Genomic DNA, 17,624 nt, shown 5'->3' on the forward strand with positions numbered 1-17,624 from the left:
CAGAACAATATATGTATGTATATATGTATATATATATATATATACATACATATATGGGTGTGTGTGTGTGTGTATTTATGTTTATGTAGACTGTTGGTCAGTGGCATTTTCAGTGGGCATTAATGACAGTTGTGTCATCATGTTCTCTTTTCTGCCTATCCTCCTATTCCCTGTGCATTTACTTCTTCATGTCTCCTTGTTTCTATTTTCCTCTTTATATCATCTATATTTTAATCTTTCTTCCCTTGAAATTCCATAACTACTTTCTTCCTTTTTTATAGATGACTGAAAACAAATGTTTACAAAAGACATTCTCTTATTATTACAAATTAGCTTTATTGTTGAACCTCTTATATTCATGGGATGAAATATTTTGACAAATGCAGAAAAATATTAGAATTTAATGCCTATATTTTAAGATTAGAAACTTTATTCTTTCTAAGTCATTATCAATCTTTACATAGCCATGATGCAGTCATGAAGAAATTATTTTTCATATTACATTTAATTATTTTCACATTGTTGAAAGTTTCTTTTTACTTTTTAATGTAAAAACAAACAGACAAAACACAAATACAACTAACTACATAATAACAACCTTGTGTTCCAATTCTTATCTAGGATGGCTTGGCAAACTTGCATATTCTGGCTATGATAAAGAAGTTTATGTCTGTGACTGAATTATACTGCTTATGCATTTTTCAGATGTGGAACAAATGGCATTTGACTGGCTTACCAGAAATCTCTACTTTGTGGACCACATCAGTGACCGGATCTTTGTTTGTAATTACAATGGCTCTGTGTGTGTCACACTGATTGAACTGGAGCTGCACAATCCTAAAGCCATAGCAGCAGATCCCATCGCAGGGTAAGAACATTCCCTTCACCATGCATGGTCTAGAAGATTTCCCATAAAAAGGGATCAAAGTCTAACATTGAGGTTTTGTAAAAAGTAAGATATTAACATTACTAAAAAGAAATACATTGTTTTTTAGTGTTAGCTTTGCAGGAAGAGAAACAGGATAAAAGTCAATGTTTGAAACTTTGTGAATATCTTTGTCCTAACAATGTTTAATACCACAGACCTTGCCTGAGACACTAATACACCTCCCTTTACCTGAAAATTGCCTGTGGTCTCCAGAGAACCTCACAGTGTGTCAAGTTCAGTTTTGATGCTCAGCAGGGAAACTTAGATTAGCAAGTTTCATAAACGCTTCTTGAAAGACACTGTTAAGCTATTTGAGTCAGTATAGCACTTAGGTTTTTATAAACAAAATACCATGTATGTTCAAGGGTATACCAAAATTAAGGATGTCTTTGTTAGTTCAAACTATTTTTCCAATCAATATTGATACTTAGCCTAATAATATTATTGAATTCATGAACTCAGCAGAATCCATATTTTTTTTATTAGTTAGCTTTTTACTTTGTAATTCATGCCATTGGGTTCAAAACAGTCCTTATTAGACTCTCTCTTAATTAATAACTAATTCTATTAGTTAACTAATAATCTTTCAAAAATATTTATTGTTTGTGAAAATGTGATCACAAATGATTATTGGGAAAATCTATAGAGAAAAAAAGTCTTTTATTTTATAAACATGGCTGTATAATTATAATGGGACAAAAAAAAATTCACCTGCTCACCAGTCAGTATTATTAGCCAAGGAGACTTTGGAACCAATCACATAGAGTGTTGCTTTACTTGAAAGGAATGTTGGTTTTAAATATGTAAATTGTAGCAGATTGAAAACTGGAATTTTATTCTTACTGTCATTTCAATAGTCCTCAGGCAGTTCGGCTAAAATGTCTTATGGAACTTATCCTAAACTGCCATAAGCCTCCATTCAATAAAGGGGAAAATATTTACTGAAGAAACAGCTGCCATCCATATGTGGACTTTTGTCACTCTTTACTTAAAGTCTGATTGAATATTAAGATGCATCATCACAATGGTTTTGATTTTGACAAGAACAGCTTGCATGTAAGGACTTTGCAAGCAAGGCTGTGTAACATAATTCTTGAATGAGGCTCTATTTGTGTTTGCAGCAGATGGTTACTTGACTGCAGTGATGCTTCAAAAGGCATTAGTAAAAGAAGTTGTATTTAAACTGATTTGTTTGGGTGGTTAGATAAGGCTAGTAAGAAAGAACTGGGGATTTACAAATGTACTCAAGGCATTCTCTTGGCATCCTTTTTAGAAATGTATGTGCTTGCAAGTTTTTCTCTGATGGTGCTAACTGAATTGCAAATTGGCCTTCTGATTGTCTTGTCTATATAAATATTGAGAGGTGAATTTGCTGTGTTCCTCCTTCCTAGTCACCATATCTTTTGCCTTTCTTAAACACAAAGATGCTTGACTCCTTCCAATAAAGCTGCCAAGTGAAATGTAGCATGTGTGAATGTTATTTCCCATTCACAGCAACAGTGTGATTTTTGTTTGCAGGCAACTTATTTCTCCCTATCATTACAAGAAAGAACCATATTTTGTCATTTTTGTCAACAAAATCAGGAGTAGAAAGCCCCACAATGTTTGCACATATTCTCTGATAGGTTCTTTGGGACTTCTTAACTCCTTAAATGTAATTTTGTTGTGTGTCATTTGTCACAATGGGTGCTCTGAAAATGTTTTGTATGGTCTGACTCTAACTCCATTTTCAGTCATGATCACAAATATTAAAGCAAGAACTGTTCTGCAAGTGTGTGAGTAGACATGGTTTGCTACTGAACACTTCAGCACAGCCCCTCCTGTGTGTGAATAGCCTTTAGTTAGACAGTGTAGTGAAACTTGGAAAAATCGGAAGGGATTCTTCTTCCATTGATACTATGAGTTGCTTTCAAGATAATACCTTTACCTGCACTGTGAATAGGGAAATGTCATGTTATTAACATTTTCCTTACTTCTAACTTAGCAGGGAAATGTGTCTTTGCCTCATCGTGTTTGAATTTTTCACAAATATAAGAACAAATCAGTCATCTCACCAGAAACTTGTATCTTAATCTGAGGAGGCGTAGAATATAATCAGAATGTCCTTTTGTCCTAACGTCCATTTAGAATGAACACCACTCTTTTGACTATGTCTTTGACTTAACTCTTGTCACCCTCTTTTCCATTTGCACATCACAGCTGTCCCAAGCCTAGAACCATTATCTTTCAAATTTTATTCTCTGCTGTCTTTACTTCTTCAAAGTTTGACTACAGAAGACAAATATTCTGTGTATTCTCATTATGCCTGGAGCCAGTCTCAACAAAAATATGCCAAAAAAAAAAAAAAAAAAAAGATGTTCCTAATGATGTTGATGTTTGTATTATGTGGTCTTCAAATTTTAATTACTTATTTCAACTTATTTTTTTCAGGCTATTTTTCAGAGACATTTCCTCAAGGTTTTCCTTTAAATATTTTAGCAATATTTCCTTGCAATAGCTCCTTGCAAAAACCTATAAATTATTGCTGAGGAGCCACTAGTTTTGGAGGCTGGCACAGAGGTCATGGTGTAGCCAACATTAAAAACAGTCTTTTAGGTGTCTGCTAGTGTTTTGTTTTTTTAATAGTTAAGAACTACATCTTACCCCCTCATAGACCACGTTTTATTTCTAGAAGATTCTCTTACTAGGGGCCAGTCTCCTAACAGGTCTTATTTCATCTGGCTATAATTTTTATAATGAGGTATTGAGGTATATGAGACAAATAAGAATATTGAAATATTTCTTGGAAATGAAAACAACATGGTTTCAATGTATTGGAGGAGAAATGCAAAGCAGCTGTGGCTATGAGAATGGAGGCAAGAAAATATCCACATTCATTGCTACACTCATAAGTTCTTTTCTTAAAGCCTTTTTATGCTTTGAAATCTTAGATAAGATACCAATATTTTGGTAATTTGTAATATAGAAGAAAAATAATTCTCTTTTACTATTTTTCTTTCATTGAGAACAATTTTCCATACAATATATTCGAATCACTTCCCCCCCTTCTAAACTTCCCAGATCGCCTGATCTCTCCCCACATCCAATGCCGTGACATTTTTTCCCTTACTCTGAAACAGACAAAAAATATCCCTAAATCTTATTAAGAGATGTTAACAAGGACAGAGCATTGAAAAGTGATGATTATTTTCAAAATAACATAGGAGACTTCAAAACTGGAATGCCAACAAAACAAAACCTGTGAATTCTATGCCCGTACTTGTCAATAACAGAACAGGGCAAAGGAAGTTATTATTTGATGGTGATTAACTGGTTAGAGGATCCTGCATCTTCAGGATCTGTGTCTTCATAGGTAGGGAACAAGGCTGAATGTCTGTTTGTTTTGTTTGTTAAATTTTTAAAATTCTACCATCTCCTCAAATGCTAAGATGCCACCCTTTGGGCTAGCATGATCTGAGCCTCACCAAGGATTAAGGAAATAGGAAACTGCATTATAACAGCTGTATAGGCATAGATTTGCATTGGCTTTATAATTTTCAAAACAAAGGGGTAACAAAAAAATTTCATAGTTGTTCCATTTGTCTGTGTACACTTGTAACATGAACTTTCTGGCCCAGTAGGTCCCGCAGTCCTTCACAGCCCGAAAGAAACACATGGGTGCTATATGACACAGTTGGCCAGTTACTAGTGTTTCTTATTATCTAGCTCTGCCTTAATATTTAACTCATTTCTGTTAATCAATGTATCACCTTAAGGTCTTGGCTTACTGAAACTGCCAGACCTGAACTCCTTTGCCTTCTGCATCTCTGCAGAAATGAGAGTGATTTCCTGTTTGTTCCTGCTTATATACTGATTCTGTCCAGCTTTATTACTTCCTGGGATCACATGATGACTCCTCTCAGTCTACACTTCCTAGAATCCTCCTCATCTCCTAATCCTACCTACCTTCTCTCCCTATTGCCCAACAGTGCTTTATTCATCAACCAATGAGAGAAACATATTTACAGAATGACATCTCCCATCACACACTATTGAAGGAGGCTTGCTACAGTGTTTGCAGTAGCTGGGTCCATTGGCTTTAACTGAGATCACCTGAAAGCCAATTCTGATTTTTCATTCTAGTCTGGGGTCTTCAGACTCTTATTGCACAAAATCTCTTCACAGTTGACCTTAGACAGAGGTGAATTTCACAATGATGTGCAATCATTAAAATACTTCCAAAAGTGGCAATACAAAATAACCTAAAACTATGCGATGGTTAGAAAAGAAATGTACAATAATGAATATTTACCCCAATCTACAACCTTTACCTACAGATTTAAGGGCTGAACTGTTTTTTTTTTTCAAATGAGTTTAAGCTTGCAATAGTTGGCAAAAACAGAACTCTATGTAGGTCACAGCCTTGGTAGGTGGTGTGGTAATTTACAATCCATGAATTACATAGCTTTTGACATCTTGCAATTTGAGTTTGTATACTTTAATCTCTTACTGTGTAAGGGAAGGATACATATATGCATATCTGTAAGAAAACAAATACATGAAGTTCTTAACCTTTTTCAATACAATCATAGATGCTAATAGCTTTCCTCAAACAAGGATCTATCTTTATTCAAAAATAGTACCTCTCCTTTCTTTCATGTCATATATATATATATATATATATATATATATATGACATATATATATATGACATATATAATATTACATATATATTATATATATATAATTACATACATCTGAGAAGGACAATGGAATCTGATGATAAGGATACAACATGTAGTGATGAAATTGAATAATTAGCATGGCTTAAATATTTATTATTTCTTTGTTTTAAGGGTATAATCCCTCTTTTTGAGCTATTTTGAAATTATACAAATATATAATTAGTGTAACTATTAATTGAAGTTCCCTGCCATACTACAGAATACTAGAATTAACTCTTTTATATAATGGTAACTTGAACCCAGTTACAAAATATCATGTCTACTTCCCACCAATCTTCTTTGCCTTTCTTTGACAGAAAATATGTACACTTTGTCTGATTGCTGGCTTATTTCACTTATACAGTGTCTTTGAAACTCATCCATGTTTTCATAAATGACAAGATTTCATTCTTATTAATGGCTGAATAAAATTATAGCATGTACACATATACAATAATATTTTTCTTCATGTGTCCATTGATAAACTCACCTACTGATGAAAATATCTGGCCTTACTAATCTAGTTGCAATAGCAAATGTATTGTAGCTTAACCTTCAGGACACTGTAGTGCTTGAGGTTCTGCATCTTATGATATCTATGCATCATTTTGGGTTTTTGAGGACCTACCATAGTAATTTCTCTTATGTCAATGGCAGTGTAGTTTCCTACAAACATGTGAGAGTTTCCCATTTCCTTGTATTTTTTGGGATAATGTACTGTCTGTTAGAATCTATTTGTATATTATTCATCATTGAAAAATATTTCAGGTTAAAATTGAAGCACTTTGATAATGTTTTAAGATGTCTTTCTATAATTCTTGCATTGATTTTTTGAAACTTCTGTCCTAAATATCTACAACATAAAATTTCTTTGAAAAACAATAAACAGTCAGTGGGTAGAAATATATTTTGCACTATTATTGCGTCGTTTGAAAATGCTAGTTGTTATACTTCAGAACAAAACTTACATTGGCTAAGCTCTCTTTCCACCTTCCAAATGGACAGGGTCAGTGGAATACTTCACAAATTTCTTATGTGTCTTATGATAACAGCATCCCTAAGTTTGAAATTATTTCTTTAAATGATTAGAGTACCTATACATTTTCTTATCTATCATTATTCCTTTTTTTTTTACCATTGCCTCCGTAGCTAAATCAATTGCCCTCTTTTACAATTTGGTTCATGGAAAATAAACTGGGCATCAGCATTCCCCATTTTAGGCAAGACTACTTTGGATCCCAGGGAAGATACCCTGTCCCTCTTATATTCTGATTTCATTTCTGGAGTTGCTGACTGAAATCATAGCTTCCTAAGAATGTGAAAATATGTGTGTTTCATTTCTTCACACTGATTCTGAGTAAGCTTGGAGTTCACAAGTTCACTTGAGAAAGACTAGGGGAGCCACCTCTCTGGAAGCACTGAAAAAATGATTGTTAGTGTTAATGCTGAGCTTATATTGTAACGATTACTTCTGATGTCATCTCCATGCAAATAAGCAGACATGACTGACTCTCTAATTAGCAGCTCTGAGAATTCTCTATTGCTGCCTGTGGTGTCTTGAGCAAAAGAATTCTATGTCTGTAAGCCAATGCACCTACAAGCAGTGCCTGTGTCAGCACCGGCTGCCTTGAACACTCCATGGTAGCTTTGACATAGTTATGCAAAGACTGCTGCTGATTGCACTGGTTCCTGACGCTCCAACACTGGCCAGGATTGTTTGACAGTTTCCTTGACAGTTTTTGCTGCCACAAACCTTGATGAACTGCTTCCACCTGGGCCACAGGAGGAGCATTTTCCACTGAACAGCTGCAACCATCCTCCAAACTACTCCTCATGTTCTGGAATTTCTATAACTGATACAAGGCCAAGGATCCAATTGCTTCAAACCACAAATCTTCATGCCTGCTGTGGGCCAAACAAATAACTTAGTCTTTTTTAAGACTATAGAAGCTGGCTACTTGAAGACTCAGTGCATGATTATTTTGGAAGAAACTCTTTCTTTCCATGACTACTTTCAAGTGTGTGTGCTCTTCTTGCTGGACAATAGTATAGCAGAGGACTAGACAATAGCAGTGAGGACCATAGATATGCCAGGAAGTCAACATTTTACACTGAGTGTTGGTGACCTTAATGTTTGGCAAATCTGTTGCTTGACTCATAAAAACTGAAGGTTACTTTGAAGGCACTGTGAAACTATTACTGGGGGTGCTAGGTATGCAGAGTATTAACTTGATACCAGAAGATTCCTACTGGTGTTAGATACATGGAACACAACACCTACAAAAACTCAGGCCCTGGAGCAGGAACCACTATAACTATACTTGCTGCCAAAGAAGGAGAGGGGATGGGTAGTGTTATACCTAAAGAACTGGCAACCTCTGGTCCACCCAGTGCACTCCTAAACTTAGCACATCATGCTGTTGACCCAAATCCCATTTATATATTGGGATCCTCTCCACAGGAGGATATGCCTATACCTGAATGACTTTGGCAGCCCTAGTATGACACTGTGGATGATACTTTTCCTACACTTCCAGACAAAGGCAGGTTTAGAGTCCTAACAGCTTTGGCTGACCTCAGAGTATCAACCACATAGAAAGCAGCAGGGGCAAAAAAAAAGACCCAGAAAATTATGGAAATGTGAGAATGAACCCGCGTGAAAAGAGTCACAGAAGAAATTCCATAGGCCTTGATCTGCAGGGTTTCAGAAGCTATCAAATCATCAGAGACAAAGATCTCAGGCCCAGTCTCAGAATACTAAGGGTCTTGAGAACTGAGGTCTGCTGCTGGAGATCTGACCAACTCATAGTTACCCGCCAATGAGAGCAGAAGCCCTCAGCCAACTGACACATTGGATGATGTGGTTTAATAACACAATTTTGTATACAAATGATAATTTCATCATCCATCTTGTAAGGATTTAACCACATTAAAGTCTATGCTGCTCCCTTGCCCTCTCTTTAATAATGGGTGGTGCAGCTTTACCTTATTCTATAAATGCTACTGCAGTGTTTCTGTTACATTGAGAGGATCTTAGGAACATGCAGGTAATTTAGAGGTGTTCTCCTTCCCTAGAGCCTTGGCTGAAAACATAAATCCTGTTGGCATAACTATCCTATTCTTTCTCTCACACCATTCTTAAAAGCATCATCATGAAAAAAGTCCCTAAATCATACTCACACCAACAGAGAAATATACATTCAACAGGCTTTGTATGTGTGTTTTCAGTATATATGTATGTATGTGTATATGTATGTATTTATTTGTATTTGTGTATTTGTATATATATATATATATATATGTGTGTGTGTGTGTGTGTGTGTCTGTTCTTATACACATACATGTACATATATTTAACAATAATAAAGATAAAGAGGTATCAATTAGAGAGTAGGGAGTGCATAGTGCATAGGAAGGGCTTGAGGGAAGAAACGGGATGTGGAAGTGATGTAATTGTATTAAATTAAACATAAATAACAAAGTTGACTTCATGGAACAGTAATCCCCATTCCTACTTGGTATGTTGCTATTGATTCTTTCTGTCTTTACAGTGTAAGATTTGAAGGTCTGCTGAACTTCTTTCTAAATTACCATGTTCACAGTTTTCTTTCAATTAACCCTACTCAGTGCTGGCTTAGCCTCCAGGAATGCTTCTGAATTCCCAGGCTAATTTATGGTGCCTCTCAGAGAGGGGAAGCATCTGGAAATAACAGTAATAGCTTTAAGAAGAGATTTATTACCTTACTTAAAATTAGGGATGTCAGGCAGCCCCATGGCTGGTTGCTTAGGAACTTAGTTCCAAGTGTTAAATAAGTAGGTTCCTGACACCTGTGCCCTGGGACAGGCAGAGGTCTTCTCACACTAGAGTTCCTATGGCTCTGAATCAATGATACATTGTGCTTGTTCCTCTGGTGGAGAAGAAGCCCTGATCAGAATTTCCCCTTTCATCTTGGGTAGAATTGTTGTATCAGTCTACCTAAATGAGTTGGTGGATATTGCCTTTAACAGATGGAGGACAGTCACATGGAAATGAAAAAGGTCAGACAAGCATGGCATGGAGGGTGGTTAAGAGATAAATTCATCTACTTTAACTACCATCCCAAGTTCTTTTTCTATACACAGTGCCCTCAGGAATTGGGCGGCCTTCTTTTACTTAGCTCAGCAAATTTGAAAGGTACACAAGTATGGTTTTGTTTCAACTATTTACTCTATTTCATTTTAGTCAGAATCCTATGAGTGCTTTCTGGGTAATATTTTCTATTTTTAAGATATATGTGTGCCTCTAGAATGTTATGTGATGCTGAGCTGCTGGGTGTTATCATGCTGATAACATATCTATTATCCTTATTTTTATGCTTAAAAACATGTAATGAAAGTGATGCTAGTTTTTATTTCTAATTGATCCACTGATATAGAGGAACAAAATAATTCCAAATACTGTGTAATAGCAAATTTTTTTCACCCTTTGCCATAGAATAGATTACATTCTAAACGAGTCTGTGCTAATTGTAGAGAAAAATCATTTATATTTTCAAATAGTTTAAAATGTGCTGTAGCTATTTCTCACTGAGAGTTCTGAAAGCAGCGGCCCTGCCATCACAGAACATTGCTGTTCATGATGCTTAGAACTGATGAGAGCATCAAGAGAAGTAGCACAACATTCTTATAAAAGTAGAAGCACAAAAATGTATGCATGGCCTGTCAAATATTATGAGAACTTTGGGATATAATGTTCCACAAATTTTGAATCATTTAAAAATATTAGGCTGTTTCCTTTTCTTTTTTTCTTTCTTTTTCAATTATTCAGGTCAATAATAATTTACATGAAAAATGAAAATAAGCCCAAGAGAATCTTAGTTCATAAAACAACACAAGGAAAGGACAAAAACTAAAATGATACAATAACTCTCTGCACATTACCACATTTTAATATCTAAAATGAACTTACATTTTTATCAGGTTGTATAGTTTAGTCAATAAAGAAAGCAGTGAAACTGGCGTTAAGCTTTTATTCTGAGTTATGTTTTGTGCTGCTGGATTACTGAAACTTGCAGACTGTTGAACCATAACTGTTTTCCCTGGAGCCAGACACTTAGAGGTTTGACTATACAGAAATTGGCCTCACTTTAGTATCAAAGTAACGGTTGGAAAGATAGTTTTAACTCAAGATGATTTTGTCATGCCAAAAGAAAAGGCAAGTGTTGATGTTATTTGGCTCTTGATGTCTTTTATTCATGAAATAAGCATCTTTGAAAGCAAATTTAATAAAAAAAATTGCACTTAAGTTGAAGAGTACTATACTAAAGTATTTCAATTAGATCAAAAAATAAACTGAATGCTGTTTTAGAAAGAAAAGCTAACTTTTTTCTTCTGCCCCTTTTTTTCTGTCAGCTTATCTTATGAATTCAGTCCAGACCTTATATGAAGTGTCTGGCATCCAACAGTGACCACAGAACATACAAATTGGGATGGCGTCTGATTCAAATTTTTATGAAAGCAGGTGTTTTTAGTTTTATCTTAAAATAATGTTTGTCTTATAGCTTTATTTGGTTCATCATTACAAATATATGCATAAGAAAGAACTTATTTTTTGAATAAGTAAAAGGAATATATAATTCATAGAATATGCACTAACTTTGCCATATGTTAGGGAATCAAGGAAACCTATCATTGTGATAAGCAGTTCTTTGGGTCTTACAGCAGAATTCATGGAAATGAGAAATGGGTTTACAGTAAACACTTCTCCATTGGAATCATACATTCTAGAACCTGAATATACATATGCATATCTTCCCATATGTTGAGTACTCTCCAGTTAGGCCAAAGTGCAGGACCTTCATTACTATCATAATTTTTGTTTGTTTTTGGCAGAGCCAACTTTGAACCAAATAACAGAGAATCCAAAACCACTATTCTTTCCCACTCTGCGTAAAACAACTAACATGAAATGTTTGATAGAAACATTGGTTATTGGTCAAGCCATATCTGTGTCCAACTTGTTGTGTGAAGACTAAGGAAAGTAAGGCATAAATACCATTAGGGGAAGCTGAGCAGTTATGTTCATTTTTGTTTTCCTTGTCCAAATTTTCTCTTGCCCTATTACATTCTTCTATACCTATCTTTCTGTGTAATGGTCTTTATAATTTGTGATGTGCTATATTCCTTTGAAGAAGGGGGTCAGTGTCCTACTCCTTGGAAAATATATGTTTCATAGATTTTCTTTCAATTTTAAGTATTTAAGTAAATGAAGAATTTTATAACCTAGGTTTGGCCTTACACTGTTTGGATTTGGATTCATCAGAATATGTTTGTAGGTTGGAATCATGCAGACCTTGGTGATGGTGAAGAATAACGTCATATAAATAGATATCTAAATACAGTGAATTTTCTATTAGTAAAAAATAATTGGAAGAAAATAAAGCTAGAACTCTTCAGTGAAAATAGAAATGAATGGGACTGATATCATAAAACTATTTGCTGTGGAATGTGAGGTGCTTGAAATTAAATTACATTCTTCCTGATGGATATGTTGATGTGTTTTATAGGAGGCCTGCTGGTACTAGATAAGTATGGCAATAGCAGGGATGATGATGAAGACAGAGATGGCTGTGGTGACTACATCAATAAGTGTGGCAAAGGTGATACTCACATCAACAAAAAATAATATTGAAACAGAATGGATGACAATTTTTAAGCATACAAAATTAAAGACAAACCCCTAGTTTAAATTCCATAGGGAGAATAATACTTTGGAGTTTCCTAGTGATGTCTCAATCCTGAACATACAGCCTTGAAAAGTTGAAGATAAGAAACATTCTAGACAAAAATGGAGACAACTTGATGTATTTAAACTCTGTCCTATTGAGATCCTCTTCTTCCTAAAATCTTCATATGCTCATACTATTCAAAGATAACCTGCAAACAAACAGTTCAAGAGTGCCTAACCAAGAAATCTTTTAGCCCACATCTTAGGTTTAGGTTATTTTTATTTTTAAAATATCGCTATAAGTCTTATTTTATCTAACATTTGATTTAATACTACATGTTTTAAAGGAAAATTATAAGTTTACTTCATTAATTAATTAATTAAGATATATAGCAATGAATATCCATAGATTAATTGCATGTTCTCTGCATTGTGCCAGTGTCCAAGAATACCATATCCTTTCTCAGAATCCAATTTTCATAAAATCATTTTTTCTTTGTTTACTGTAAAAATAACTACCAAACTGTGAATTACCAGCTAACCCAGATCTATTTCTTGCACATCTTATTCACTAAATGGAAGCCTGGGCACCTTAGAAAGTATCATTAGCATTTTGTGGCCACTGGGATAAAACTCAAGATTGTTTGAGTAGTTTCCATAAGTACATAATATATGAATTTTTTCCCCATTTCTTACTGTGGTTTTAATGATGGAACTCTTTTCCTAGACATTCTTAGGCACCATTAATAAGCTGGCATTTTTGAAGAATATTAACCTCAATTTAAAGCACAAAACAGCTTATAATGACTGTGGTAAGGAGGTGTGTAAACATTGCCATTTCTTGTTCAGTGGAATGGAGATTCATTCTCCCTTCTTTTCCTTACCATTGAAGCCACAGTTTGACAGAAGGAAATGGCTTTCAACACTGAAAAGATCAATGGCCCATTTACTGTTTTCTCCACATAGCTCAGGCTCAGTGTGAGGCCTGGCTGGCAATGAGAGCAGTATGAGGGAAATCAAGTGATTGTTAGATACCATAGAGTAATGAGAGAGCTACATTGCCATAAAAAATGAGGGTTAGTTTATTCACTTGTGCATGAGAAAAACACTTTTCCAATTTTTTGAAATGTGATTTTTTTTGAGGATTATATGTCTTGGTTGTCCCCAAGAGGACAATTTTCAGCTCCAATATGACTGACATGAGTTACATGAGCCTTATTACAATATCCACCAAATAAAGCTACCATCCAGAGCAGTATAACATGTTGTGAATATTGTCAATCACTGTAAGTTACCATTATAATCATTTTCTACTCAGTCCTTTTCAATTCCAGTGGTCCAGGCTGTAAAAATATTCTATAATTTTGTAGTACACGATATTAAATTTTATTTATGACTGAATATTGTTGATAGAACATTATCACAGTTTTTTCCTACAAGTAACTGACTCATTTTCTTTATAATACTATTCTTAACAGAAACCAATGCTTCTCTGCCTTTGGAGAATAATCCTGTTTTAACACACATCATTTATAATAAATACAAGCTGTCAGGAAATTTCTATTAGAGTAGAATGCTGAGTCAGACATTTATTTTTATTCTCATATGCTGAAATATAGAATACCCTACTGGATGGGAGAATTAAACATACCTTACCTAACAGATGATAAACTCCTGGCATGCTGTCTTTTGCTTTAGATTTCCTTAGGCTCCTATGCAATCTTCCAGTACTCACTTGTCTTAGGAATCTCATGCTTTGCATTTTAGTAGTTATAGCTCAGTTTCTACTGACCTTGTTATGAGGTATCATTTAATATAAATATTTGGTCATAGTTAAAGTACATGAACTAGAATCCAACAAAGGATATTAAATCTAGTGTGAAGCTTGGTTACCTACTGATTAGAGGAGGAGTATGCTTTACCCACTAAAAGTCTCTTTTCTTTTTTGTTGTAATAAATGATGCTTTCAAACATTATCATCTTTATCAAAGCTACTTTTAACTCCAGGTCTCTAATATAAGTCATAAAATAAAGGATCTTCTATTAATAACTTTTAATCTTCTGTATGGGAAAGGGTGTGGGAAGTATCTGGGAGAGGAAACAATAAACAGAATATATTGTAAAAAATGAATCTACTTTAAATAAAAGAAATTAGAAAAGATTTTGCAGACACAAAAGTGTTTCAAAATTGTATGGTCTGTCATAATATAAGATATGAGTCTATTAGGTCAGAAAATAATTAAAATGAAAAATATTCATTAGCCCAATTAACAACTGTGTGATTATCAGTAGCTTGCATCACCTACACTATTAAATAATACATAGGTCACATAGAATCAATGTCTGTTCAGGAGAATTGATGACATACACTTAAATCATTCTTGGATCTATCAAAGAAAGAATTGTTATTTATTATGTATAAAAGTTTTCCTTTGTGTTAATTCATTCAGCATTCTTTTGGAAAAATATTTTATAGTGGGAGCTGATTTAAATTTAAGATATTAATCTTTCTTTCACCCATAAATTACTCAAATGATAAAATAATAAATTTTACCCAGGTTTCAACACAGAATTACATTTTTGTAACATTCCAAATATGATAACATAGTTATAAGTATATTATATTTTTACATATGTTATAGATATATGACATATTAAAAGAAATATATGTGGAAGTTAATGTGCATCTGTGTTTGACAAAAAAGTAATTGTGGTAATGTGTTTACTTTTCTACTGCTCTGATAAGCAGTAGACCAAGATACCAAGACCAAGGCAACTTATGAAAGAAGTTTACTTGAGGCTTATGATTTCAGAGGGTTATAGTTGACTACTATCATTACTGGGAGCACAGGAGCACACAGGAAGCCTTGGCACTGGAACAAATCAGAGAGCATTAACTGGGGGAATGTCAAGGGCACTTTGAAATTTCAAATCCTATCCAAGTAACATACCTTCTCCAACAAAGTCACATCTCCCAATCCTTCCCAAACAGTTCCACCAACTGGGGAACAAGTATTTCAATATTTGTTTTTGTCAAGGCCATTCTCATTCAAATCCATGCATATGATAAAATGTTAGCAAAAGCAAAATGACTATGGAAGTTTTTGTATCACTCATATTTTTTTTCAACACAATATTTGGGAATTTCATACAATGTCTCCTGGTCACCTTTGCTTCCCATTCCTCCCAGGTCCAACTCCCACCCTTCTGCTCTCTTTGGAAAACAAACAAACAAAAAACCCAAGTCCAGCTGTATTGCCCATATACTCACTGGAGCATGGTCAAGCTCCTAGTGGCCAGTCCTTTAGAAAAAGCTGAAGTTTTTGCTACCACTCTTCTGCCAGAAGGAGAGTATAAGCAGTGTAAGGAGTTTCAGCATCATTATCACAGTGTCTTAAGGATTCTCTTCAATAGCTCCCAATCTGTACTATTTTTTTTAAGCATGTGGAGAGTTTGTCAGAAAAGCCTTCAGTGTCTCTCATTCATAGTTGTGTAGTTATTAGTGTGCAAATTATCCATAGTCAAATTAGTGTGCATTTGTCCATAGTCACTGCCGGGAGCGTGGGCATGACTTATGAAATTCTACATAGTTTCCAAAAGCAGCACAGACCATGGACATCCAAACAGCTGGCAGTAGTATAGACGATAGATCACAACCTGGCTTCCCATGTCAGCAAGGGTCATGGACATCAATATATATCCCAGCTGCAGCATGGTTCACAGACATCAAGAGCCTCCTAGTGGGAGCATGGATATCAACATGGATTACTATGGCAGCTCTGTTCATAGATACCAACATAGCCTCTGAGGCAGGGAGTCATTTGAGATTTAATTCAGAAAACTAATCATTCTTCATCTTAGATTTCTTGTTCTTGCTGAGAGTCAGGGTGATCATGTAATTGGGCAGCATGTTCAGGGGGCAGTAGCTACAAGAGCCCTAGGTGCTTCACACCACCTACTATTTAGTACTAGCCACCCCCTTGCTGGTACCCCAGGCACTATATTATTTTCAACCCATGAACAGCTCTGTGTCCCTGTCCCCCTCCTCTCCCTTGCAACAGTAGGATGAGCAGTAGCAAGAGCAGTAGCCTGATGCACTGCCTTGTATGTGACAAGAAGGTGAGGAGGCACAGATTTTCTATATACCTGAAAGGCATTCAAACAAATTAGAAACTTAATTTAAAAATAAAGGATAAAAATAGCAATTAATTTATGTAACTATAAGAATGCATTATTATTAACAATGATTGATCTATTAAAGTCTCATGAAGAAGATGCCAATTTTAAGTTTATCTGAGAAAGAACTACTGGTTATATATCTATAATAGCATAGCTTAGATTTAACACTTTCTTGACTCCAAATTTAAAATGACAAAGCACAAGAGAAAATGGGAATGTAACAGGGATTAAGGTGGAGAAAGCTTGATGTTTTAGAAACTAGAGAAAATTCACGGTGGCTAGAATGCAAATGGAAGAAGAAGCATGATTCAAAGTGCTTGTGAGAAGATGCAGGACTATAGAACATCTTGGCAAAAATTAAGCTGAAAATAGATGTGTTATCTCTAAATTCAAAAAGATGTGCTATTGTAAACCATGGAGTAGGAGAGGGGAGATGTTCAAAATGTAATAGTGATATTAGTTTGACTATTTCAATAACTTTGTTTTGGGAAAAAGTTATTTGAACTAATGATGTACTACCTAGTGCACTACAGGAAATATATCAATGTAAAATCTGTGAAGATATGAAGCATGAAAGAGACACTGTTTATCAGAAGCCCTTCTTATTAAAACTTTAATTGGAAATGTACTACTAACATCAGTGGTATGTTTAGCACTTAAGAAAATATTTTATGAACTTTCCTAAAGTCAGCATTGAGCTTACCAAGACATTTTAACTAAAATTGTTTTCTTGTTTTTATATGAGTTTGGAATTAATCATGGTCAATAATATATTGACAACTCATGAATTTTATCTTTTATATGCCTTTTATAAATATTTATTAATTTATGTATTTACTTGCTTTTGAGACAAGGTCTCACCACATTATTCAGACTGACTTTAAACTTTTATCCTTTTGTTTTATTAAAATGGACATAACATACTGCACATGTTCCTTCCTCTTAGTGTTTAATTTTTACTTAAGTTGGCTTATGCTGCTGGAAGATTCAGAAGAATAACCTGCATACTATGTGTTTATATTTTACTTTATATACTCTTTATATATTGAACAACTAAGAAATAAGTTGTAGTTAAATAGATAGATAAATAGACAGAATGATGGGATAA

At 34.6% G+C, this 17,624-nt stretch overlaps 1 protein-coding gene across 1 annotated transcript in view; it reads left to right on the forward strand.

Annotated features, from left to right (window-relative positions):
- Nucleotides 1-17,624, forward strand: part of LOC127221897 (low-density lipoprotein receptor-related protein 1B-like) — a 229,393-nt gene that overhangs the window by 15,158 nt on the left and 196,611 nt on the right. The window contains exon 3 of the mRNA XM_051183850.1: nt 706-868. Within this exon, the coding sequence (XP_051039807.1) occupies nt 706-868 (163 nt within the window). The remainder of the gene's footprint in view (nt 1-705; nt 869-17,624) is intronic.

Source organism: Phodopus roborovskii, unplaced genomic scaffold, assembly GCF_943737965.1.
Source record: "Phodopus roborovskii unplaced genomic scaffold, PHOROB, whole genome shotgun sequence".
NCBI classification, from domain to species: Eukaryota; Metazoa; Chordata; class Mammalia; order Rodentia; family Cricetidae; genus Phodopus; species Phodopus roborovskii.